The sequence below is a fragment of the Leptonotus elevatus genome, chromosome 8, assembly GCF_054856555.1.
Source record: "Leptonotus elevatus isolate MCC_2025b chromosome 8, RoL_Lele_1.0, whole genome shotgun sequence".
Classification (NCBI taxonomy): domain Eukaryota; kingdom Metazoa; phylum Chordata; class Actinopteri; order Syngnathiformes; family Syngnathidae; genus Leptonotus; species Leptonotus elevatus.
Genome location: NC_141246.1, coordinates 14,634,635 through 14,661,588, shown reverse-complemented (window position 1 = coordinate 14,661,588; position 26,954 = coordinate 14,634,635). Strand labels below are relative to the sequence as shown.

The following is a 26,954-nucleotide window of genomic DNA, read 5'->3' as shown; positions in this document are numbered from 1 at the left end:
TGTATAGTTTGCTTACACGAGTTTCGCCTGATACTCAAGCTTTCTCCCACAACCACAACTAAATCTGTTTAAGATTAACCGGCTTTAATTTGAAGATGCTTTAAATGCGAGTAGCGGCATTAGTATTAGCAGTAGCATATATGAAGAGGTGACTCGTTACCAAAAGTTAGGAGGAAAATAACACCTTTCTATGAAAGCAAACCTGATGGCGTCACAATATACAAAAAAACGTGTTGTGCTGTCAACATCTTTTTCAGCCAGGAACACCACAAACGACTGCTTGAACACTTTTACACGGGCTTTTGAGAGAGAACATTTCCTTCCTACTGACACTTAAGACTCCATAAAGATTCCTTCTATGTTTAGTGGAATGTTGTGTTAAGCTAAGACCTATGAATGTGTCACTCTCATAAGAAAAGCTCCCAATTACTTAGGTCAAATGTCTGGCAAGGTGTTTATCTTTATGTCTACAACAGAGATGGCCGAGCCGAGCGATCCACCAATAATCCTGCGTGCTTTGCACCTGGTCACACCTGCTACATGTGGACTGGGAAAGCAGGCGCGCTTGTCCTACATTTATAAAGATAGAGATGTTGCAAAAATACAACAACAAATGCTGGCGTTGACAATGTTGGGGTGAGTGGGAGCTCTGATGGGAATGCCGGGTTAACGGCATTCAGATGAGAGATTTGTGTACACAAATAAATGTCGTATGCATCGGCCCATTGTCTGTAACTGAGCGGGGTTGCGAGCTCAAACTATTGTGAGGTATTTGTGGTACAAGTGTGGTCAAATATCAAATATAAGTCTATAGGAAATTTTGTGAAAATTAACGCATGCAGCAAAGCTACATACAGTATGTGGTGTTATCAGCTATGTCATGAACAGGCTTGGGGAGTAACGGAATACATGTACCGCCGTTACGTAATCAGATTTTTTTTTAAATTTAACTGTATTCCATTACATTTACTGAAAAAAACATGAAATCAGATTGCAGGTACATTTATTAAAAATGGGGATTACTTCGAGGGATTGCAATTGTGTGCGAAAGAGGGCGAGAGAGAGAGACAGAGCGAGAGAGAGAGAGAGAAAGAGAGAGAGAGACAGAGCAAGAGAGCGAGAGAGAAGGACATCATACACAACATATACACGGCTAAACTTGTGACTGGGATAAAAGTTAATTTTGCAATTGATGTCACATCGACATCCTCATTGGATGACTATCTATCTATCTAACTGTGAAGTATGGTTGCTTTTAGTGACAGTTCGAAAACAGCATATGGCCTTCAATCAATCAATAGCCTACATGCTTTTTGTTTACACAAGGATTTTTGCTATTTGTAAGCACATTGTATAGAATATATATTGTGGTGATATTTATTTTTATTTTGTCTTCATGAGCATACTCAATATTGGAGTAATCCAAAAGTAATCCAGTTACATTACTTTAATATTATGGTACTTGGATTACGTTACTAACTACATTTTTTTAGCAGGTAACTTGTAACTGTAATAAATTACATTTTAAAAGTAACCCTCCCAACCCCGGTCATGAAGCAATGAGTTCAAAAAGTAGTGCTGTACTTTGGCGCTGATAATTGCATCTCAACCAATTATGGAATAGAAGGCATAACAAACAGGTAGTCCCCAAAATATTGATTACTTCCTATAAAATTCCGGAAATAAATATATTTGTTAAATTACACCTGACCCTAGCGCAAACAAGACCAATGGAGACACCGGTGAAAGCAACACTGCTTCATCATCACCGACTTTCTGAGGAAGACGTCTTTGAGATGACAACACATGTAGTGAAAGGACTCCATTCTGCTGGTTGAGCATCTCAAACAAGCATCATTAGCATGTCTCTTTATTTCATTATTTCTCAAATTGCATCAGTGTGTTGTGTGTTTCCTGCTTCATTTTCTGCCAAATTCAGTTCTTGCCATTCAATGTTGACTGAGGCCCACATCCTTCGGACCACATGTTTTGTGCTTGCAGGAACAATAAACACTATCCAGGTTGTGGGAAAACAATAGTTCCTTCCATTCCCGCAGAACCGCAAGCTCAATATGAAGTGGGTGTAAATATTGTCAAGCTTTTTCTGTGCTCGGCCAAATTTGCTGTGATTGTTCAGTTACTTTCTACATGACCACTTGTTTGACCACACAGACCACTGGGCCTGATCCACACACACATACACGCGTAAATAAACAGATCATCTTTGAATGAGCCAGAAATAAAGTCAATTTGTTTTACCTTGGCACTGAAATCCTTGTTTCCCAAAGCCCCTGTGAAAACAAACAAAGCAGGATTAAATAATGATAATAAGAATAATGCATCAGATTTATAGAGCGCTTTTCTTTCTAGACACTCAAAGACACTTTACAGTGGATACATATTCATGGACTCCACATTCACACTCTGGTGGCGGTAAACTACTTTAGTAGCCACAGCTAGTGATGGGAAAATGAAGCTTCATGAAGCACTTGTAATATTTTTTGACTCCGCTCGATGGTGCTCTTGGTTTAAATATAAAGGCCAGTGCAAAGGAAATTGATTACATTTCCACTGCATCTTTCAACCAAGAGTGACATCTAGAGGAGTCAAAAATATTACAAGTGCTTCATGAAGCTTCATTTTCCCATCACTAGCCACAGCTGCCCTGGGGCAGGCTGACAGAATTTAGCGTGACTGCCAGTGTGCGCCTACAGCCCCTCCGACCACCACCAAACATTCGCACCTTCCGTACACCAGTGTGAGTAGCACTGGAGGCAATGTGTGTGAAGTGCCTTGCCCAAGGACACAACGACACATGACTTGGGGAGAGCGGGGATCGAACAGCCGACTCTCTGGTCACTAAACGACCCTGAGCCTCGGCCGCCACAAATGAGTTGACCATTTCCTCTCACACAATCAGCTAAATCGATTTTATCATAATATAACTTTGCATGACGTGAAACACATAAACAATCATGTGATGGTTTGCTGGCAGTCTTTTAAAACTAAAGTAACCCTCACCTTGCATACTAAAAGCAAGCATTCATCACTAGACTACAACGTCCACATGTGCAAATGTTCAACATTCTTTGCGTCTGGAATGATTTTTATGGAAAGAACTGGCGCAGGGTGATTCCTGCCAGACTCGCTATTAAGTCCAGTCCGCTCAACTGCATGATGTTGTGTTAGTAATTCCTTCCCAGAAAACAAAGTGGACTCTCCCTGCTTCTATTGATACAATGGACATTGTAACAAGTTGTAGCCTGTAACTGCAGGACATGTTTAGCTCTCTGGACTACGGACTAAGGAGTGCCGTTAGGCAGTGCACATGCCGTGCTGTAAAACCGTCAAGGTCATAAACTGCAAGGTAGTAAAGGCCATGAGATCATACTGGCACCTGCAACAGTGGATGACTGTGAACACGGGTGAATATCTACAACCTCTAAGCTTGAACACAACCTATTTGGGAAGACTGGTGGATTTCTTTATTCTTTTCTGATGATTATTAAAATGCTACAAACGTGAATCCACTGTATTTGATTTTTTTTATGTAACTCCAAACCTGAATACATTGCATATTTTTATGTAACTGTATTGGCAGCACAAACACCAGCAACGGTAACAACGCTTTAATATATGGTCACTATGGTAACGCAGTAACACTTATCAGGAATGATACCATACGAAGAGTATTTTCAGTAGAACAATAAAAGATGAAGCCACATTTTGATGTAACTATATTAGCAGCAGTCTCCTGAAATGCGCCAACAAGGCACCACACAACAACTACAAAGTCCATGAATAACTCACCATGACGCTAAATCAAGAGCCGCTCGCCACATATTATGAATCACCCGTCGTCGTAAATCCATATTTCAAGTAGGCCTGTTGTCTCCTGAATGCATTTCTTTCTTTTTCTTCGTGGTCATAGGCTATTGTGTTGTCTCACTGGGCCTTTTCCCCGTTGCAAAGAAACTTTTCAAATACCGTTCGTCTGTTTTTGTTTGTTTTTACTCTTGATTTTTCTAGCTCACGGATTTAATATTAGCGTTAGCGACCAAGAAAATTAACATCTTACCTCTAATAGAACACTGTTTTGTAATAAGCAACATAACGCATTACTATTTCCACACCAGTAGTAATCAGATTAAAGTTACTTATCCAATATACTGTGTTACTATTATACATTACTTGATGGGTCGGACAGGCGGGCAACAAGGAATTAAATAAACAAATCTAATTTTCACATGTCCTCATTTATGTTAATCAAAACTGTCACAAGTGTAAAAATGAATTAGCTGCTGTACAATCAAGCTAGCTAACCCTTTGATGACCCCCAAAGGAAGCTTGATGTAGGCATTTCAACTCCATGCATTGTAATTTTTAACATACATGTGAAAAGAAGGAAATCACAAATATATTCAAATGTCTGCCCAGCGCTTTCCAGTTTAGTGACACTGTGACCTAAGCGCATCCCAACCGACTGGTCCAAAGTATAGGCTACACTCTGGACTGGTCTCCAGAAAATCCCAGAGCCCATGTCAAATGTCATAATTTATTAACCATCCATCCATTTTCATGCATGGCACATATACTGCAGGGATAGGTGACCATTTACACGCTCATTCACAATCACACCGTCACTGGGTGGGAATTGAATGCACGCTGGTTAGGTAGTGAACCACGAAACCAGATGCCTTCGTCAGGTCACTCGCAAGCTACCAGTAGCTTACTAGTACAAAGAGTCAAAAATATACTATCAGACGTGTGTTTTGTCTTGATAAAAACAATCTAAATTCCCATACAATCAAAATCGCAGGTGTCATGACCACTCCTGAGACTCAGCGATTTGTCATTACTATTATCATCACTATTTATCAATCAAGCATGCTGTGGTGATGTCTGTCAGCTTGTGACCTTTTATGTTTGAAAGAGGTCAAGATGCAGCATGTAAATGTTGGTGAATACTATGTGAGTTTTTCTACACACGTTTCTTCTTTTTTTTTGGAAAAATTAAAATGCACATGCAGGTATGTACTTTGTACTTGTTTCCAATATATGTTTATGCTTTTTGGTGAATATTAGTCATTGTTAATATTAACTATATTTTTTTATGGTGATTATTTTTTTAAGTACAGTTTTCCCTCGTTTTCCGCTGGGGTTAGGTTCCAAAAAATACCCGCAATAAATGAAATCGGCAAAGTAGTTAGCTTTATGTTTTACATTTATTATAAATGTTTTAAGGCTATAAAACCCTCACATATACACTTTTCTCATTGAGGCATTTACATTTTCCCACATTTCTCTCTTGTTTAGATATTCTCAATGTTCAAACCTTCATAAATTTCATAAAATAGGTACATTACTGTAAAAAAAAAAATGCATCAAAAATTGCACTAAAAAAAGTGAACCGCATTGTAGCGAGGGAACATTGTATTAGAATGCACATGCAGATGTTCACAATATTTGAATATGTGCCATGGAAATCAGGGCAACATTGATAAATGTACCTAAATATGACAGAATTTTATTGTCTCTCAGATGATAAAATGTTGGAGACCCCTGCAGTATAGACCACCAGTGACACAACACATGAAAAATGTGTGACACAGTAGAACGAGAAGAGGATTACTGCAATTGTCTGGGATGTCAGTCTCGTCACATCAACATTTACCAGAGCTGACTTTACAGTGTATATCCTTTGCTTTATTCGTTGTTGTTATTGTTGTTGTTATTGGTATTGTTGGTACTAAGCAACCAAGACAATAAACTATATTTTCAGTAATACAGTAATCATCACGATTTTTGTCTTTGGCCTAAGAAAACTCATAATAAAAACGTTTAATTGAAAATAATTGCATTCGGTTGATTTAGCTAGGTGAACAAAAACAGTCACTGTACTTTTGCACAGGGCATACTTTCGATATTAATTTTCTTCCCACAAACTACTCCAGATCAATTAAAATGTTTACACTGAAAAAGTCTTATGAATAATTCCACTCAAATTTGCTCGTAAACTGAAAAAAATTAAAAAATTAAAACATAAAATTGTAGTATGCCTCAATTTATGTCTCAGCGAGAAAATTGCATCAGCTTTATCAGGAAACGTTGCACGAAATGTCTCTAATCCTAATTCGTAAAACGTTTGCTTTCTTATGACTTCGAATCACAAGAAAACTTCACATACAAGCAACCTTTACACATTTTTGAGTGTTTTAACGAGGAAAATAAACAACTCCGCCCTTCCCATATGGCTCCCGGATCCCTGCGGAAGTCTACTTTTTGACAGCTCGGACGAGAAGGTGGTGAGATTTGCAGGATCAGGTGGGGAAAAGTTGCAAAGTGAAGTTGCGTAACATCGTGGAGGGGGCGCAAAGTTGCAATCCAATATGCAACAGGCTGCAAGCGAGGAGGTGGCCGGGGAGGGTGGAGGCGGAGACCGATGGCTTACCAGATGAAGTCCGTGCAGTGGCTGCAGAAAGTCGGCTGCTTGAAGAACCGGGCTGTAAACTTGTGGTTCTTCACTTCGTGGACATTTTTCTGTCTCAGGGCGCCTTTGCGAGCAAATCTATTAGCCACGTCCTCGGTGGACGACTCGTTCAAACTTGTATCGGCCATGTTGAACGCAAGCAAAATCCGTGTCGTTGTGTTCCGAGTGTGTTTTTCCTGCGCGGGGCTGAGTCTGGAGCCAGCAGAGAAACACGCTGTGGACTCGTTGAGTGCGAGTGAGTGAGGGCTTTCCCCGCCTGTGGCTGCCACTGGGCGCCGCCGCTGTCAGCTCAAATCGTCGTCAATAGCCCACAGCCGAATACAAACAGTACATCCGGTATCACCTTCAAAGTAAGAGTATATCCAGCTCAAGGAATAAGATGACTATTAGTACCTGCCCAGGACCCTGGGATGCGACCATTAGGGGGGCCCCAACGGTAATTAGCAATCCACAAAGCCCTGAGTAGGATTTTACTTTATTGTTTGGCTTTGTATTTTTTGCAGTAGGGCCACCACCAGCATCGAAGGTCTTTTTTTTTGTTAGCCTCCATAAAATTTCAAGTAATTCATGCAACAACAAAAAAATCTTTATGCAAATTAAAGTTGTCTTTAGACAACTAAAGTAAAACTTAAGTCATTGGCTCTCAACTGTTGTCACCTTGAGACTGGTATTTTTCTGTTGTCAGCAAGTCGTGACCCATATTTACAGAATTCAGGAACAATAAAGAACATGCATTGTTAAACACCACCTTTTGAAAAGAGAGAGAGAGAGTGTGTTAAGATAATAAACATAAACTTATCTGAAAATACTTGAGTAGTACCGTAACAACAAGTATTTCGTTACATAGTGCGTCAAAAGGGACAATTGCGAAGCAATGGTTCATTGCTTTTATTTTGAAGACAAACATCCTGGTTGTGGTGTCGCCAATATAAACACTTGATTATTGTGTGGTCCACTTCTCACTCTTCCTGTTGTCATGCTATGCAGGGTTGGGAAGCGGTCCACGGCCCTGCTCTGGGAGTGCTGTATGAGGACGCCATCGTGCGGAAATCCAAATACTTACATTGTTGATGATTATAGCGGTTTAGGGGGAAGGGGCGATCGTGGGACAACCACCGTCCAGGAAAAAACGAAGAAAATAAAAAATACTACAATCGGAATGACAAGTAAACTTTGTCTGTTTCTGTTGGAGATGGGATTAGAACTTCAGAAGGAGTCCGTCCATTTTTCACAATGTAAATGGCTGCTCAGCAATATTCTTGTCTTGTTTCTGGATACAACATTGGAAATAAACAAACATAGAAACAAAACCAAATCAGGACGAAAATGGATGGATGGATGGATCACGATACATGCATACTGTAATCAAAAATGGTGATTAGGCCTATATGTCATTAATTTATTCATATACAGTACTGTATAATTCATTTTTATTATTATCAGTAAATTATTTCCGGAGAACTTATTATGACCTTCCTGGAATTTTGAAATACTACATGGACTAAAAAGAACAACAACGACACACATTCAAATGTAATTTGGCATAAAAAGCCCCATCATTAGAATGATAAGAACCAATAGCATTAATATATGTACTATTTACACTAACTTAATAACAGTGTTGCAACAAAAGCGGAAGTCCACTGTCAGAGCGCGGATTCCAGCGTTGCTGGGGTTTTTTTTCCTGCAAGGGTCGCTGGAGCTCAAAGTACACTTACAGCTGACTATGTTGGCGTGTGTCTGTGGCATATCAGTGTCCATTCATGGGCGACTCAAAATCAAGTTCTTCCACACCAAACTTCCCCAAGCATGCCTTTCTGGACCACACTTACCCCAATCTGTTACCATAAGGTTGGAAAGATGATGAATTAAGACTTTTATCATGTTGCTTCTAGCGCAGGTGAATCAAAACCAAATGATCGTCTGTGAGCAACAAGTGGACTCATCTTGGCTGTTTACTTTTGGAGAAGCACAAACAGCAGTGACAAAGTCAACACGCATTTCAGAAAGTGTACTGGTCACCAAAGGAAGGGCACCATGAATTTATTTGCTTTTTTTAGGTTGGAACATATTCCTAATGCTTGGCTTTTTTGCACATTTTTTACCCTTGTGACAACACAAGAAGCCTACGGTATTTATATTTTCCTATGATTTCATGTCACAATTGTTATCTGTATTTCTGATTTGGTAATCAAATGACTGATCGCAGACGAACTCTCAAACAAAGTTGATAACATTTAGCAATTATCAGCCTTCACAGCGTCACATGTGGTTAATTGTATGCGTCTCACAGACAGTTGAAAGGTTTTGAGCTTGATTCTCATATTAGTCCATCCTGTATGGACTTTGCATGTTCTCCAGCTTCCTCCCAAATTCAGTCCGAGGTGTGCTGTGCCGAGAGTCCCGAGACAAGACCCTAATGAGGACAAATGTTACACTAAATAGGATGAATGGAGTAATAACCCAAATGCTGATCAACACTTGCTTTATGTTTTCACTCATCCAGTCACTAATTGTGTGTTTGTCCTTGCAGCATGTTTAATGCCTGAGCTGGGTGCCAACATTGAAGCAGTGACGCAGCAGGACTACTTTGGGCCTGGTGCAGAGTTAGCGCTGTCTTGTAAACCGGGATACACGTCCATTTTTAGCCCTCGGAAAATTGTATGTACTGTGAACGGAGAGTGGACTGGAACCAAATTCATGTGCATTGGTGGGCCTCAGTTCATTGTTGCTTAATGAGACTGCAAATGTACACACTTCTGAAATGTGTGTGTGTGTGGGGGGGGGGGGTATTAATTATTTTATACAAAACATTATTCTTGGCAGGAAAAATCATAATTCCAAAATAAAGGAAATATCTGTTTAAAAAAAAAAAAGTCAGTATAAAAATGCTGGTTTCAGTTTCAGTTACACAAAGTATTTTTTTTATTATTTCTTTTTTTTTTTAATTACTTTATTATTATTATTATTTTGCACTCACTCACACGAACACACAAACATGGTCTCCCAGGCATGGAAGCAAACTCTAGAGCCCCAGTAACACAAAGTTGGTTCGGATCCAATGTTCTTCATTAATCATTGAAAAAGCAAGGTGAATAAACATTTTATTCGGTTCATTGGCAAATTAAAAATTCAACATGGTAAAAAACTAAAAAACAAACAAGCAAACAAACATAAAACTAATTCCATACATAAATAACCGAAAGGGTGTAGGCAGAAGTAAAAGCTTTTCATTTCTTTCTAGCACTACAAAATAGAAGAAAATAAGAAATAATCAATAAATTAATGATTGTACATTTTATATAGCACCAAATCAAAACAAGTCGCCACAAGGCACTCCACAGCAAGGTCTAAACCTTGCATGTAGCCTCTGAGCAAGCACAACAGCAACAGTGGTAAGGAAAAACTCCCTACTTCAAATTCAATTGTAGGAAGAAACCTCAGGCAGACCACGTTCAGAGGATGACCGTCAGCCCAGGTTATTCTAACAGCTTGTAAAACAAAACAGAGTACAAAAATGCAGTTTAGAACACAGATAATCCAATAGAAAAAATGAAATAATAAAAAATGGAAAAGAATACCAAACATTCAACACACATCAACTTCATTATGATGGTAAATAAATCTGTGATTATATTTCCATAGTATAGCACATTATCATACCATTCTTACAGTTTTTTCATCATACTTAATGACCTACAGGTTTTGATACTTTCACAACAGATTGACACCTTTTACTGACACACAGTGACTTTTAACATTTGCACGTATTTTTGTTTTTTCAAATAGTAGGGATTCTCTGAGATTATATTCTTTGTCTCTGACTTTAAACAACGTCTGGATACTTGGTGGTAACTGTCCATTTTTTGCCTTAAACATAATTTGGAGTGTGTTAAGACTTACTATGTCTTTAAAATGTTAGTATATTTTACTTTTCTATCTTCTATCTTATACTCTTCTATCTTGTAGAAAAGCGTTGTCCTTATCCTGACCTGCTGTCCCATGGAGAACTGCACTATGAGGATACGGTGTACCAGAGTATAATCAACTATACCTGTCACGATGGGTAATGTGAGAACTTCTTGTTGAATTCCAATGAAAGACATGTAACAAATGAAGCTATAGGAATCTAACTGTTAATGTTGATGAGGACTATTTCATGTACCGGTAGGCCTATATCCTAGGGCACTCAACTGTTTGTTTGACTGCTATCTTAGAATTCTATTGGTTTATTTAGACAGGATTTGAAATCCAATAATTTAAAAAAAAAAAAAGTTGATAGGTTATTATTGGCAATCTAAAGAATGATACACAAATGATGTGTTTTCTCTCCATAGGTACACCCTGTCTGGACCCAACAATGCTAATTGCCAAGCTGATGGAACATGGAGCACATCAGTACCAGAGTGCAAGCGTATGTATTTGGAACACAGCAAAGTCATCTTTTCACACTCCTATGGTGTGAACAATTCAAACCTATGCCAATAGTAATAAATTAACAGGTAATATGTACAGTATATGTTTTCTTTTCTTGCAGCTGTGTCTTGCGGTCTTGCTCCGATTCCAAAGTTTGGTCTCTTCAGCTATAACAAGAAGATAAACGGAAACACAACATATTTTGGCACCCATGGGACATATAAGTGCTTGCCTCCTTACGTCCTCTTCGGAAACATGCGTGCTGAGTGCACGGCTAGTGGCAGTTGGACCAAAACGCCTGAATGTCGAGGTACTGTATATATATATATATATATTTTGTTTTTGTAAGAGCCCATGTCAGTCATGCATTGTAAATTATATAATAGACTATATCACTAATTTATTGTGTTGAAGGCATGATAACTGGCTTTTGCTCTTGATTAATGAAAACATTCTTGGCAAATACTTTCATCTTGTAGTGTTAATTTCGTACTAAACAAAAATAATTTCATCAACACACATTTTTCTCCGGACCAAAACTAGACTAAATTAGACTAAACTAAAAACCTCATCAATAAACAATAAACGGGACTAAATCAGTATGCATTCCATCGACTAATGTAGACAAGATGAAAATGCACTTCACTTAATAAAAACTGGACTAAAATGTATGGACATTGAAGTTCATGAAAAAAAAAAAACAGACGGAAATTTTGTGATATTGTAAATCATAAAATTGACACATCATGTCTGCAGCTAGCGAGTGCAACATGCACAAACACATGGGACAGACGAGGTTCAGGGTGAAAGGTTAAAATAAAAAAAGTAAATTATAGTTATAACGTAAGATTAATCCAACGGCTATAACGTTCCAACAATAATGTTAATCCGACTACTAACTAATGCTGGCTAATTTACTAGCTCAAAGCATGGAGCCATACTATAGTAGCCACTTGTTGACATGCTATGATTGTGCGTAAAGGTGCTTTTCATTAAAAAGATGAGGAAATTATATGTGAGATAGTTTTAGATCTGAAATATTCAACATTATCTGCCGACAAAAAATTATACAGCGATAAAATGATTGTCCTGACTAAAACTAGACTAAAATGTTGACAGTTTTTGTTGACTAAAATTGCATGAATAAAACTATGTTTTCTAAAATGCTAGCTTTATCGTCGACTAAAAATGTACTAAATAAAAATGGGATAAGGTTGATTAACTATAATAAAAACTAACAAGTGTGATTGACACTGGACTAAAACAGAGTCAGAATTTTTTTAAATGGCGGATAAAATTAACACTATCACCTCCTTGCGTGAGCAATGTCATTCCAAAACTAAAAAAGTAGTTAACAGACGCCGATTTGGTTCTGTGTGCTGGTGAGGGTCAACTTTACCATTGGACACGATCATTGTCAAAGTTTTCGACTGTTTTCACTGATCAAAAATAACGTTTTCATCAACAATATTAATCTGCGGAATGCAATATCTTTCCAGTGGTCACGTGCCCTCCACCAGGTACCATTTTCAATGCTTACATGTCCAACAACGACGAGAGACATTACGACTTCATGGAGACGGTGCAGTATGGCTGCAATGGCGACTATAGACTGGAAGGAAACTTCCAAATTGTCTGCCAGAAGAATGGCAATTGGTCTGAAAAACCATCCTGTAAAGGTAGGCCAATATAACTACGGGTACAATTTTATAATGATGCAGTTCCTTGAGGGGTGGCACTCCTTGGGACTTTCTGTGTTGGTCATACGTGTTCTTCCAATATTTGCATGGCTTTTTAGAGATACTTCAGCAAAAAATAAATAAAAATTAAAAAAACACCAACAACAAAAAACATGCAGGTTAGGTCAATCGAAGACTCTTAAATAGCCCAGTTGTGAAAGTGAATGTAAATGTTTGGTTTTTTTGTACGTACCCTGTGATTTATTGTCTCTTGCTGGAAATCAGCTGGGATTGACTCCAGCACGCCAGTGATCCTGAAGGGGATAAGTGGAAGAAAACAAATGAATTAAAATCTATTAAGTATATTTTTCTGAGAGTCGTTTTGCCAGTTTAATTTCTGCATTTCTGCTTAGTTTTTTATGCATAACAATCCCAACAAATTCACTCATCTCATCTCATATCATGTTTTATGTTTTGTCATTTCTGTGACTTGCAGCTCCTTGTAGCATTGGCATAAACAGAGGAAGAATATTATACAAAGGAAAAAAACTCTGGATTGGAGACTTTGAGCCAAACAGAGTCTTCCATAATGACATCGTGTCAGTCTACTGCTTGGACATGGTCAGAAATTGCGGCTATGCTGTGTCAATTCAGTGCAACGATGGAACTCTCAAAATCCCTGAATGCTATGAAGGTAGTGCATATTGAATATATTCATTGCCCAGACGAACAATTGTTCAAATAGTACAAAACTACATTGAGAAACAATACAGAGAAAACATTAACAGCTACCCAAACCATTAGTCTAACCAATTTTTTGTGTTTCTTTATAGAGCCAAGCGCATTTCAATTCAACTTCAAGTATGGTTCACTTCCTTCAGAAATAGAACAGTGCTGAGACGTAGCAGATCCCTTCTCGGATGGTGATTTTTCCATCACTGATTAATACTAACAGCATAATCACACGATTGTTTTGGTCTCTAAAAATAAAGCACTTCTTGCGACTTAAGATGCGTGTGATGTCTTCTGTAGAAGATTTTAAAAAATGAACTCTAATTTGTGGGGGAAAAAAATCTGTTTTGTGAAGTCATATATATCAACAACACCCAGAAACATTTCTATGGGTCCAAAATAATTTCAGATGAACTGACACAAAGTGGAAAAGTATGCTGTGGTCTGATGAGTCCGCTTTTTAAAATTGTTTTTGGAACTCGTGACATGGACTTCATCTCCTGTGGACCAAACAGGAAAAGGACTGTGCGGACTGTTATCAGTGCAACGTTCAAAAGCCAGCATCTGTGTTGGTGTGGGGCTCTGTTTGTGCCCATTGCATGGGTAATTTATATGTTCATGAAGGCACCATTAATCCTGAAAGTGATTTCCCATCTTATTCCAGCAAAAGAATGCCAAGAACCATTCCTCATACAACCAGATGTGTCTCTTTGAAATTGTGTTGGATTATGAAGTACAAAATAGGTGACCCCAGACTTTGGACTAGTAACTGAAGTTGTACATCATGTCAAAATGGGAAAGAATTTCACCTCCAAACCTGAAACAATTATTGTCCTTTGTTCCCAAACATTTAATAAGAGTTGTTTAAAGGGAAAGTGATGTAACACGTGGTAAACATGCCCCTTGTCCCAGCTTTTTTGGAACATGTTAAAATCATCAAATTCAAAATGAAATAATATTTGCAAAAAAGAAACTTTCAACAGTTTGAGCTATATTTATTTGAACATAGGTTGAAAGCGATTTCCAAATGCTTGTATTCTGTTTAACACTACAGCTGCAAAAATACAATAGTTCACTTGCGAATGCAAGGACTAACAAAAACACACGCCGACAATATGCGGAAGTACTTAACAAAAGGAGCTTGCAATAGCAAGAATAATAAACAACAGAAAACACACGTTACCGAAGATCAGCCTAAAAATATCTAACAAAAAGAGTTTGCAATAAAGCAAAAATAAAAACTACCAAAACAGGAATACTTTAAAAATAATCAAAAAAGCACAAGGTCAAGGCGAGACAGGAATCAAAGGAGAGGACCAGGAGCGGGTAACCCGGAGTTCGAGACAAGTTGGGCAAAGGGGATCAGCAAGAGGATTAGTCCGACAAACTGGTGTACTCTCAGCTGCCCATAAATAGGCAGGCTAATCAACACAAAACAGGTGTGTGGATGTCCATATCCTCCCAGTGGTAAGCAGCTGCAACAAACAGTCAACTCAAAATATAACAATAAGTTCTCCATCTTCAACGCTTTGACCCATTCTCTACACAACATAGGAAATCTGTTAAGAATGATTACAAACTGCCGACGGATCCTGAGACAGACCATCCATCCATCCATTTTCTTAACCACTTATTCCTCACAAGGGTCGCACATGCAAAACTTTAATCAAAAACAAGCATTTATAATTGCATTAATGAATAAATTTAGCGCTTCTCTCCCATACGTATTTGCACAGCCGTACGCCACACGTAGCACTTTCGACGTGAAGACAAAAAATAACGGGAAGTCACATTATGCGCATTTAGCAAGTGGCAACGCAAGATGGCCATGATGGCATTTCCGGTTTGTGCGTTTCCCTGTAGTCTCGCGAGCTCGACCAAAATCCCGTCTCTCTCGGACCAGCATGGCAGCGCTGTATGAGGGATACACGTTGTGTGGACTTATTCCATCACAAAATCTGCCAAATTCTGGCATTCAGGGCATCGAAGCGGAGAGGGATAGCGACCATGTAATCATCACCGACGCCTTCAGATCTGTTACTCTTTACAAGGTAACTTTTAACGTGTTCGTGGAACATCTAGCAATTCATAGCTAGCTAGTTAGCTGGAAGGTGAGACTTGCACAAGTCGCGTTGGCAACCTCGGTTCTTTTCAACAATGTTGTCATGCAACGAAAATAAACGAAATGCATCAAGTACATGAGCTGTGTTAATTATTTAATTGAGGCAGGGTAGCATATGAGCCTATAGCGTGGAACGAAATTGTGTTTCAAGTCAACCAGAAACGGCAATATAGATTGTAGCATTTGCTATTTCAGCACAACACATCTAACTCATTCCAGCAGAGGTTAGACAAATGCATATAGAAATCGCATAGTTTTATCTGAATAGCTTCCTACATTTTGGAGATTTACAATGTAGCAGTTATGTTTCCAACAACAAGCATCAGTGCTTGTGTATATGTTTGTAGCAGTCAGCGAATTAATTGTTTTTATTTGTGTGTGTGTGTGTCAGGTTTCAGACCAGAAGCCACTGGGAAGCTGGACTGTGAAACAAGGCAGCTGTTTGACCTGTCCAGGCGTCTACAACGCACACACTAAAGAATATGTGACAGTAACAGACCACAAGGTACACATGTTGATTGTTACTTTCACACATGCACAAAATCAGCATCTCAATATGTAAGTAAGATCATGTTTTACTGGGGTCCATCAAAATGTAGTATCTAATTTTGTATGTTTTTCAGGTGATCAGAATCTGGAAGGAAGATGATGTTCTCTTGGATAAGACATTTAAGGCTACTGTAAGTATGATCGTAGACTCTACTGCATGCTTCTGTCGTGTCAGTTTTCTTATAGTTTTACCAGAGGCTGCAAATTACATGGCCATTGAAAATAATAGCTGTTTGTAGGAAGTCGCATGTCTTGACCAATATCTAGCTTCAAAATTTTCAAGTTTTTAAATCTTGAAATGCGTTTTGCCCAGGTGTCGTCGGACATCTGGAGGGTCCACTGTGTTGCTGGAGGAGATCCTGTGGTCTTGTTTCAGAGAGGAGCTGTGAGACTTCTTGATACCCTTCTCTCAGCTCCACAGCAAATTGTGGAGGACTTCTTGGCTCCAGATGAAACCATTAGGTAACGTTTTACCATGGCAATTTTGGCATTGCGCCTCAAACAATCTGCCTCTGCAAAGATTGTGACTGTTAGAGAAGTCTCAGAGTAACAATATATAGCTGTTAATAGTGTAGTTATTGTGGTGAATGGTGCTGTATTATACTTACTCTATATAAGGGGTAAAAGAAGGCATTGAAGGCCTCCCTGTAACGGGAATTCCATGTCTATGACGCGCTAGCTCCAATGCTAGCCGGCTACGACCCTCATGTTTATCATCACACTGAAATCACAATCAGGTCAGTAAAATAGTTTTTAAAAAAAAGTCTTATTCCAACAATGAGCCTGCTAACAAGTTAAATTAGACCTAAGACGATGGAACAACTGAAATGAATACACTGCAACAGAGTATTAGTTTGTGAATTTGTTTTTCTTTTAGATTCTACGCTTAGTATTGCACATTATTAATATTATAAGTGCTACTGCTTTGCGGTAACATCTTCACATCATTATTCGTAAATACGCATTTACGACACTGCTAGTGAGGCATCCACACGGGAACTATTGCTTTAAATGTCTAATTTGCTTCTGTTATGATGCTGTCTTGATGTATTTGTTTGTTATTGTTTTTAGGTGGAGCACCAACATAGTGGCAGACACCCAGCAGTTTGTCATCTTCGCAACAGAAAAGGTACCAGATTTATTTTATGGTGTCTTTATCATTATAAATCAGACCGATTCAATCCAATCCAAAATCCAATTTTCCACCAAGCGCTAAATGCCTCATCCTACTTTGATCCATATGGGAAGCTCAATATGGTCTTGTCTTTTGCACCATGGCGATAGCTGCATCAGGAATGTAAATGTTACATTATAGTAGTGCGCCACAGAATAAAACACTAAATAGTTCAACAAAGAGGAACACAAAACTAGAGTGACATGAAGAATCAGTTAGTGAAGCTTTCTAATCATCTGTATAGAAGGTATACAGCTGAACAAAATGTTGCCTAAGGTGGTATGAACACAAACATCCACAATCATTCATAGTTAACCGAATTGAAGCACTTGATGGAAACAATGCTAAAATACACGTCAAGCAAATATTTTTGAATGAGAATATTGTTTTGTTAGCGTTTTGTTATTTTGTGATTGCTACCGGTTTTCCTTCCTAATGACTAAATTCTAATGTCTTTCTCTAGAAGGGGGACAATTTTTTGTACCTGCAGAAAGTAGAGCCAAAGGTACTGCAAAGGTACCGGTTGGAGAGCGAAGATTCCAGTTTCTCCCCTCTCAGCTTCTCTGCGTCCTACAGGGATGAACTCATCCATCTGCTTTACCTCTGTAAGCCACCATTTTGTCTGTCTAAATGTCGCGTTCTACTTTCATGAATGTTGCTATCAAGATGACATAATAATGAATAAACAAGAAGATGAAAGAAGCATTATTGTAGAGCCACCTAAATTTTATGTTGGCAAATGTTGCCCAAGTATGAGCAACACAGTGGATTAAGTTCCTCTGTCATTTCTCTTGTCGTGCAGATCCTAATGGACACGTGTATCAGAGTGTGATCTCTGTGTGGAGCCTGGGAGCCGATGAAGGGTCTCAAACCCTTTCACTGCCCCGTAATCTGCTACTGGCTCTTTCTGTCGACGAGGACAAGCTGAATGCAGCTTCTGCCCTCCTACTAGATGAAGCCCACGTCGCTGTTGTAGGCGTTCCGCACCCCTCAGCTGGAACTGGTAAAGGTACATGATGCTCCCTGAAGATAATTAAAATGTCTCCTACATTTATGTATTTAGTCCAAACGTGTGGTCAAGGGATTCACTTGTGCACTAAATTGACAAAAAGTACTAGGACACATTTTTAGTGACCCATATATATACTGAACATTCTGGACAACACGATTTGCAGCTTTGTGAGTACTGTGCAATGTATGTTTCAAGAACAAGTCCTCCCCATCCTGTACTTTCAGTTAAATTTACAGACGAAATATGCAAGAAGGTTTCCACTTGACAATGGATGCTCATCTAACCGTAAAAATTAATGAAACACATTTTCGTTCATGTTAAATCCCTGTAGGTGTGCCAACAGATTTGTTCATAGTAACAGGACCGGGCTGACCTGCAAATATAATTGACGCTTGCAATAAATGCATCTGTTTTTTGTTTTTTTGCCACTGCAAAAATGTTGGAGAAAAAAAGGATTAACTGCTAATAAGCTTTTTCCGCAAAATAACGGGGTAGCACCCTTAAAAAAACAAAATATTTGTGAAGTTTTGGGGGGGGAAATCAGCAACTATGTGAATCCGTGGGTGCCCAATCACGAGTATGCATGGATCCACTGTATATTTAGAGCTGAACAGATCTTACCTGTTTTAGCATCATGTGTACTTATCAACGTACTCAGGAGTCTGTAAATAGTATTTTATGTCATCTTAAATGTTGTCTTTGCTTTTTCAGACTTCCTCTGCATCTGGAATATCAATTTTCAGACACTTCAGGCCGGGAAAGAAATTGCTGGTAAAATCTTCGGACAGGTAGGTACACAACATATGATTTGTCTTTTTTTTTATATATATATATTTTTTTTAATACAGAACAGCAGAACTGAATGTTTAATTTTAAGTGGGGACTTTGACTTGCAAGTTCAGCTAATGTAGCGGCATGGCCAAAAAGCCAATGATCAAGTTAAAGTTTGAACAACAACCTCCTTGGTCATAATTTGGACAATAGGCCAATGTTCCCTGTCCTTCCAGCTGCTGAGTGCTGATGGAGGACTGTATAACTTTGGTAGAGCATCATGTCTGCTCTCCACTGTGGCCAGGATACCACTTCCTCCTCACAACTGTATAGCAGTTTACAAGCTTATCATTCACACAGACACATTTTTGTTATTGAGTCACCTTTCTCTTTTATTTTTAGCTATGGTGTTATTCCAACAAGCTATTCATTCCCCATGGCAAAACCCTGTCTGTTATTCCATACGGATGCACCAAATCTTCACTCGCGTCGGCGTTAGGCAAACTGAAGCAGTCCACGATTGAAGGTGAGCTAAAACATTCAATAAAACCCACCAGTAACAAGAACACCCTTGATTCCTGAGTACATAGACTCCACATTTTGATCATGAAATGTCTGCACACTCCATCAAGGCTATTGTGTTCATTTGGAACAGCTTATAATTCCCTTTGCTTTTACTAAAATTCCAGTGGCAAAAAAAACAAACAAATACAATAGTGCCTTTTTAATGGACACTGGTACATTTAAATGTATATCATAGAGAAATGACTGGGATCATATACAACTGTTTTCTAATTATTAAAACATCTGAAATTATTTCTCATTCTTACTTTTTGCACATACAAGGCAGCATTAAATGAGTTAATTGTGTGATGAACTGATTAGTCGCTCAATTAATGTGTTTTCATTGAAAATTGCCAGAAACCAGACCTCTAGTGTCAGTGCCTTCTTGGAACAACATCTTGCATGAAGACAAAACTCAGCCCACAAGAACAATGGAGACCAGGAAGTTGGTATGCAAATTATGATAACTTTCTAAGGATAATTCTAGTTGCTTTCAATCTCAAATCGTAAAAATGTTGGTAAAAATTAGATGAGTGACAGACTGAACTGGACTGTATGTAGGTTATTGTGGCTTCATTATTCACAGCTGGTCTACTGTCTTTCCAGAGAACTACACGTAAGAGTCAGTTGTCCCCCAGTTTAACAGTTGAACAAGTTCTGGAGCTCATCAAGGTAATACTTTTGTATTGTATACCACTGAGATCAATTTAACTCTTTGACTGCCATAAACGTTATAAAACGTTTAGCATAAACCTAGGGAAGGGCGCCGAGGACGTTAAAAGACGTCCCCTATGTTTTTTTTTTTTTTTTCAAAAACGGGTGCAGGAAAGCCTTGGGCAGCTGTGCTGAAAGTATCAGGCTGATCTGATTAGTCAAAGACTCGTTTTGGCCCCTAGAGGGCAGCGATGACTCTCTTTGCACAAGGTTGGATGGGCCGCCCACCGTGGGCGTCAGTAGAAGACGTGAGGCGGAGCTAGAGTGTTGAGGAGACAATGGCTGATCCAAGCCACAATGGCTTGACCAAGCAACCGGTTACAAGCAGCTCAGCTTGAGCATTTTTTTCAAAGACGGAAAGCATCAATCAATACTAAAAAGCGCATTGATGTCAACGATGATGATGACAACGAGCTCTACGCCAAAGTTGGAAGCTTTGGCGTGACTGTTATGAACACGTAGTAAGCCTCACGGCTAAGCGCGGCTAGCGCGGCTAGCGCTGCTAAGGCCGGAAAACGCGCACAATAGCCGGCCGGGTACTTCTACACAATCGGACATTCGATCGGGCGATGGAGAGTTGGCATCGACCAATGCAGATTGATGATGATGATGAAGATGAAGCTCTACGCCAACGTGACTGTTATGAACACGTAGTAAGCCCCACCGGCAAAGCGCGGCTAGCGCTGCTAAGGCCGGAAAACGCGGAGCTGCACAAGCGGACATTCGATCGGACAATGAAGAGTACCCCGAGTCCAATGCATATTCATCGGAGGAGCGGGTACAGTCTGATCACGGAGAAGACACTGTTTCTGGACTACGATGCCACCATGAATGGAGTGGATAAAATGGATCAGAACATCTCCTACCAACCCGGTATAGCAACTGAAGGACACGGGGAAGCGAGACGTAACACCACCGTAACGTAACCGTAGCATGATCCTGATATTAGACTTGATGACACACTGCAGTATATACTTGCTATTCCCCGGAAAAAAACGGCCGGCAAGAAAGTGGCGCACGCGAAGAGGCAATCTTGTGCAAATGCTGTTGCGTCTCCTTGCACGCAGGAGAGTGTTACAAAAAGAAAAACTGTCGTTGAAACATCCACATATTTGTAAATAGCACCACAGTTGCACACATTTGTAAATAGTTTGCCAAATTGTTGTCAAATTGTTACACTGTTGAATGTAAATAAACGTATTTTGCTATCAAAAAACACTTTTTCATTCTTGGTGGTAGTGTTTTATAGAAGTAAAGCACTATTTAGGTGTTTGTGGCATCATTCATGGACAAAAAGAAGTGTCAAATTCACTAGAATGCATGAAATAATATCGTTTCACTAAAAGCTTGATTTCTCCGTATTTTGGTCCAACACAGGCGAAATTGGGTCAAACTAACCATTTTCTATTGTTGATTACTAAAGAACGGAATAAGGTAGAAACAAACTCTTTTTTTCTGATGAAAGATGAAAGTCCAATCTTTCATTTGGTAGTACGTGTGTTTCCATAGTCCAAACAGAACATTTTCTGTGGACCTTGAAAATCAGTCAAAATGCTTAAATCGGCTGGCACTGGCGGCATCCCTTTTCTGAAAACGTCTGGCAGTCAAAGAGTTAAATGTGCATTGGTTTGTTTTTGGACCATAGTTCTGACTGTTGAGATTGTTGAGTAATGAAATTCTGTAATGGAAGAAAGTCTCAATATCTTTTGGGATATCGGTTGCCTGCCACTATTGATTGAAGTCCTCTGTTCTTTTTTTGTAACATAGACCGCACCAGTAGAGGAAGTGCAGAAAGAAGTGGAAGGCCTCTTTTCCAGAGGAGACATCCAGGACCTGACTCAATCAGTGGGACAGCTGGCATCGTCCCTGGTGTCCCGCAGTTTGGCTGATACTGCCTTCTATTTGTCGACAACACTGATGCAGCTAGTGCAGTCCCAGTCTCTCTGCCACAGGTTAGTAAATTTTGTTGGGGTTTTTCTCTTGGAAGGACTTTGGATGCATCCTTTACTGTACTTCAAATAACTGCAGGGATATCACTGACTCTATTTAGAAAAAAAAAGAAAAGGGGACTTAATCTATGGGATTAGTTTAATTTTGCACATATGATCCATTTCTTTGGGTCATCATTGCTACAAGCATTGTTAGGTCATTAATTAAAATGTACTGTAAATTTACTTTTGTTGTCATTGCCACATAGAAAATTATTTTAGTGGTGTCCGAAACAACACTTATTGCAATTCCCTTTACAGCATGTGCCCTGACCTCATACAGTTGGCCCTGGAAAAGAAGGATTACTTCCTGTGTCAGCTCTGTTTACAGTTCTTCCCTGACATCCCAGAAGCTGTCACTTGCGCCTGCCTGAAGGCATTCATTAGGTAGGATTCTAATTTTAACCGCATGAAGCAAATCTACAAAATTATTAAATAAATATTAATATTAATAATTTCCAGAAAACGTTTTGCTTTCAGTGTTAACATGAAATGTATGTATCGAATACTCTGTCTCAGTATGCCGGACAGCGATGCAGAGAAAATGAACCTGGAGCCAGACAGCCTTTCTTTCATGGAAACTGTGACCTCCAGGGAACATGGTCAGGTTGGCTTGCAGAATGGGTTTAACTCTTCCTCCTCTTTGGAGGACCACTCAGATGTCACAATGACAAAAGAGGACGAGGGGGATAAGAAATCACCGTCACCAGAACAAAGCTGTCCAGTTGTCTTGCAGAAGGCTGTTTTACTGTATCCTTTTAATGGCAGACGCACACAAACAACTATTCAGGTGGTGACGGGAACAAAAGTACAGTATATTGATGTATAATCTTCAGAATTACACATTGTGTAAAAGTCTCTTGAATCTTAACCGGCGCTGTAAAGAAATGAGGTCCTGCAGACTGCGTACAGCGATGATCTGCTTCTTCCACATCTGAAAGATCTTTCATCCCAACACGTTTTGGTAAGTTTCACTTTATTTTCCTGGAATATTGGACTGCATATTTTTCGGAGTATAAATTTGTATTTTTTTCCCCCCATGTAGTTTGGCTAGTCCTGCGTCTTAACACTGAGGTGCGACTTGTATTGAGCTTGGGCTGCCACCCAAAATTCACTCTACCTAACGTCCCTGAGAGTGTGTGTGTTTGGAGTTGGGGTGCAGCAATTAACCGGTTTTACGATTAACCGTGGTTTTTAAACGTCAAGATTAAATAACTGCAACCGTTTAACATCACCTGTTATTTCTGCTCACGTGCGGCGCAAAACGAGCCATGCGGCATAATTCATAGGTCTTTTGTTTGCATATGGTCCATTTAGCGGGCGCACAACAACACAGGGCTCAGTTTTGAACGCCGCCTGGGGAGAGTTGCGTACCCGATGGCTGTGGGTAGGGTTCCGAGGCGGCCAGGACCAGGTTGAGTGGGCGTGGGGAAAGGGGAGGCCGAAACGAGGCGGCAGCGGCGAGCGAGGCCCCGCGGGGCTCTTTACACACAGCGCATTATACATGAGTAGAGAGGATGAAAAATGCTTTTGGAGGGTTTTAATTTTTTATTATTATATTTGAGAATGTATTGTACTAGAAATTAAGGTATATTGTCATTTAGTTGTTGGCAAATCCAGCATGGCTGCATCAAGTGTATTTGTCAGTTAATATGATGACTCTTCTTTCTCATCCCTTCAAGCTTTTCCTCCAGTATCTACACTTCCTCTACTTAAAATATAGCCAAGACGCTTTTCCCCAGAGTCACGGCTACCGATCACCCAGTGTGACGCAGGTATGTAACAATAATTAGAATGAAAATAATTGGCATTATATAATTTATAGTTAGGATAAGTAAAACAGTTGCTGCTGACTGAGCACACATTGGCAACATATGTTTTGCATGCTAATTGTATAAAACCGGGCTAACAGTGATTGATTTATCAACTTGTTTTGTCCATTGCTACTACTATGTATTACACAGGTTGCATCTTAGTACCAATACTGTTTTTGTAACACAATAACTAGAAACAAATGTAAATTATATATATTATACAACTGAGTGTGTGTTTTTTTCCCCTCTTATATAGATTATGGATTGGGTTTGCTTGTTGTTGGATGCTCATTTCACAGTTCTCGTCATGACTCCTGAGGCCAAGGGCCTCCTGCTAAACCTCCACAGCTTTATTAAGTCTCAGGTATGCCCTTGCCCTGCTTGTGTCCGTCAGTGGAACCATTATGGTTGTATATCTGTAAATCAAATACACATTTTTATTTGAAAACATTTGAAATGTTAACACAGAAACTGTAAAATAAAAAAAAGGGGGGGGTGTTCTGTTTATTAATTTTTTTAAATATTTTATCGGATTTTTTTTAACCCTATGACCTTGTGTATCCTCAGGTGAGACTGTTTTCTGAACTAGGAAAAGTTGAAGGAGGTCTCCAAGAGCTTCAACACATGAAGATAAAACAAGACATGGGACAGTATTCTATTGAGGTTATAGAGCTTTTTTAGGTTTTGGTGTTATGCTTTTAAGGAAAAGTTTGTTGAGCATCATGTATCCTTAAGAGATTTTCACCTAAAGGGGATTTTTAATGATTTATGTCCAAAAGTTAGCCACCAGAACTCAATAGATGTTAAACTTCAATGCTTTTGTTTAGAAAAATGTTAATGCATTTAAATTACGTCTTCATGTATTAAGATGTTGAAATGACCTTTCGGTTATGTGTTGCATGGCTCATTTATTTGCTCATTTCTATTGCGTGCAAAATATGGATATTACTGCAGTAACCTTGTTTGCACTGTTTTTGTATGTGCGCCCTATTGCAGAGGCATGTCGTTGGGAGAGGCACAACCTCACCTGCATGTGAAGATTTGGAAAAAATATATATGTATATATTATTTGGCCTTCATAAAAAAATATTTTCAGTTTTAGTTCTCTGGTCTGTCCTTTGTATTGATTTTCTTTATGAATCCAAGTTTCCATAATGTCGGTTACAGTTTTTGAATTTGCATATTTCCCATTCAAATACATGGACTACATAAGAAGTGCAGCAGCGAGCAGCCGACCTCACCTGCGATTGCGCAATCCCCCAAGAAAAAGCAGAACTAGCACAGAGCAATAACGCCATCTATTGGTAAAACTGCTGCACAGCAAAAAAGATGTCTCTTGGCAAGCGCCTGTCCTGTCACTCCACACAATTGAATATGCATTCTGATTGTCCAAAGTCAGTAACTCAGTATAATAATTTTGTTATATTTGTGTGTTCTTTATGTAGTTTTGTTGATCACATTAAAACAACAGATTAATTGTGAGGTGAGGCCCACAGTGTTGTGCCTCCACACAGTCCGGCTCTGTTAAGAGTACCGAAAAGGGCTGCATGAGAACACACAGGTCAGTATCGTTTTTCTACACTTGACACTTCACCAGCACGCCAAGGTCCTTTGACGTAATGAAGGTTGATCTCATTGGACTGTATACCTCATAAAAGGTGGGGAATTAATGAAAAACTCATGCACAGCTTCACTGCTTTTTTTTTTTTCCTGTAAAAAGTTTTGATTCAGACTGTACCAACTGTATATCAGGAAAGATAATTATTGCAATTAAAAAGATTCCCAAGACGTACGTTTGTAATTGGACTGGTCAAGGGGCTTCTTTTCCTGGCAATAATTCATTTAAAATAGACAGGGCTCCTTTTCAAGGCAAAGTCACAGACTGTTGTAAAGAGGGAGAGAGTTGACCTAAAATAAGATCAGACTATGAACAAATGATAAATAAAATAAAGTTTTGAACTTAAATATGTTTGGTTACTCTTTTTTTAACAGCAGTGAGCGTTCTAATAGGTTAAAATATGAAAGGAATATTTCTCTATACGTAGCCTACTTTAAATGGCCCTTATACTCTCATACAGGAAAGGACGTTCCTTATCAAACGTGCATGTCTAATGAATGCATAGAATGCATAGGTCCATCCACTGTATATGATTTACCGTGTCTCAAAAATATATTTTTTATTTTGTGTGTTTTATACTCAAATATAATTATTTTCAAACCAATGTGTGTTGGGTAACTAATTTCGTACTTTGAAGCCAAAAAATAGAAAATGTCGGCAGGATTCGAACCTACCCGGGGTCCTTTGTACTTTCAAGCAAAATAATAATAATAATAAAAGAATATCGTTGTCGGCAGGATTTGAACCTGCGCGGGGAGACCCCAATGGATTTCTAATCCATCGCCGCCGTAACCACTCGGCACAGCCACGAAAATTTGCATTTATGGTTGTATTAAAGTTAGAAGAGTTGCATTTCAATGCCGTGTGGTTTGAAATTAGCAAATCAACGATTTTGACGAAGGACTGGAAATTTGCAATGACAAACAATACCCAGGTTAGTTGAACAGTGAATAAATGTATGTGGCAAAGGACTGGAAATGTGCAATAAAAAGTAATATACAGGTTAGCTGAACAGTGAATAAATGTATGCAGTTTGCTTGTTACCATGTCCGGTTAACTTTATGACGATTTATTCAGGTGGCTGTCCTAGTCACATACACGATTATCGTCTTGCCTCGCTCGCCTTCGCCACAGCGGCGCCGCCATTAACAGTTATAAAAGCAGTGACTGCATTCACTGTTCGATCTAATCAGGTTCAACATATCACAATGAGACAACTCTAAAAAGGCAATGTGGAGAGAGTGTTCGCATGTGTAACTCCTTTATGAACTGAACTAGCATGCAAATTGCGTTGTTGTAGAATAGTGAGTC

General features: G+C 39.1%; 3 protein-coding genes and 2 long non-coding RNA genes across 5 annotated transcripts in view; 2 read left to right on the top strand and 3 right to left on the bottom strand.

Moving 5' to 3' along the window:
• Positions 1-6,717, bottom strand: part of prkcaa (protein kinase C, alpha, a) — a 114,559-nt gene extending 107,842 nt beyond the window's left edge. The window contains exons 1-2 of the mRNA XM_086081959.1: positions 6,452-6,717; positions 2,260-2,291 (exon numbers count right to left, since the gene is read on the bottom strand). Coding sequence (XP_085938085.1) covers positions 2,260-2,291; positions 6,452-6,618 — 199 coding nt within the window. The 5' untranslated portion in view covers positions 6,619-6,717. The remainder of the gene's footprint in view (positions 1-2,259; positions 2,292-6,451) is intronic.
• A 1,566-nt stretch (positions 6,718-8,283) lies between these two features.
• LOC147169898 (beta-2-glycoprotein 1-like) lies at positions 8,284-13,594 on the top strand. The gene is made up of 8 exons (XM_086082753.1): positions 8,284-8,621; positions 9,024-9,200; positions 10,460-10,556; positions 10,828-10,904; positions 11,028-11,216; positions 12,406-12,585; positions 13,082-13,279; positions 13,419-13,594. Exons 1-8 carry the CDS (start codon positions 8,528-8,530, stop codon positions 13,481-13,483), a joined length of 1,077 nt encoding a protein of 358 aa, XP_085938879.1. The 5' UTR covers positions 8,284-8,527; the 3' UTR covers positions 13,484-13,594.
• On the bottom strand, positions 9,690-15,128 carry LOC147169897 (uncharacterized). Its single transcript, XR_015095802.1, has 3 exons — positions 15,042-15,128; positions 12,839-12,899; positions 9,690-9,981 (listed from the first exon to the last, which is right to left on the bottom strand). It is a non-coding gene; the product is annotated as an uncharacterized LOC147169897 (long non-coding RNA).
• Positions 15,129-15,207: 79 nt separating this feature from the next.
• nol11 (nucleolar protein 11) lies at positions 15,208-25,126 on the top strand. The gene is made up of 18 exons (XM_086083937.1): positions 15,208-15,368; positions 15,831-15,944; positions 16,063-16,119; positions 16,302-16,450; positions 17,060-17,117; positions 17,626-17,767; positions 17,965-18,171; positions 18,886-18,962; positions 19,348-19,471; positions 19,867-19,958; positions 20,116-20,181; positions 21,991-22,175; positions 22,473-22,598; positions 22,731-22,961; positions 23,097-23,175; positions 23,894-23,986; positions 24,282-24,389; positions 24,593-25,126. The coding sequence occupies exons 1-18, from the start codon at positions 15,222-15,224 to the stop codon at positions 24,704-24,706; spliced, it is 2,169 nt and encodes a 722-aa protein (XP_085940063.1). The 5' UTR covers positions 15,208-15,221; the 3' UTR covers positions 24,707-25,126.
• Positions 15,548-17,771, bottom strand: LOC147169896 (uncharacterized). The gene is made up of 3 exons (XR_015095874.1): positions 17,647-17,771; positions 16,597-16,709; positions 15,548-16,500 (listed from the first exon to the last, which is right to left on the bottom strand). It is a non-coding gene; the product is annotated as an uncharacterized LOC147169896 (long non-coding RNA).
• Positions 25,127-26,954: the final 1,828 nt, after the last annotated feature.

Bases quoted from the DNA above. Each gene is read 5' to 3' on its own strand.
- LOC147169898 (XM_086082753.1), top strand. From the start codon at position 8,528: ATGAATTTATTTGCTTTTTTTAGGTTGGAACATATTCCTAATGCTTGG. The intron at 10,905-11,027 runs GTATGTATTTGG...CTTTTCTTGCAG, and splicing joins ATCAGTACCAGAGTGCAAGC to CTGTGTCTTGCGGTCTTGCT. The intron at 11,217-12,405 runs GTACTGTATATA...ATATCTTTCCAG, and splicing joins CAAAACGCCTGAATGTCGAG to TGGTCACGTGCCCTCCACCA.
- nol11 (XM_086083937.1), top strand. From the start codon at position 15,222: ATGGCAGCGCTGTATGAGGGATACACGTTGTGTGGACTTATTCCATCA. The intron at 16,451-17,059 runs GTAACGTTTTAC...TATTGTTTTTAG, and splicing joins GCTCCAGATGAAACCATTAG to GTGGAGCACCAACATAGTGG. The intron at 23,176-23,893 runs GTAAGTTTCACT...CATCCCTTCAAG, and splicing joins TTTCATCCCAACACGTTTTG to CTTTTCCTCCAGTATCTACA.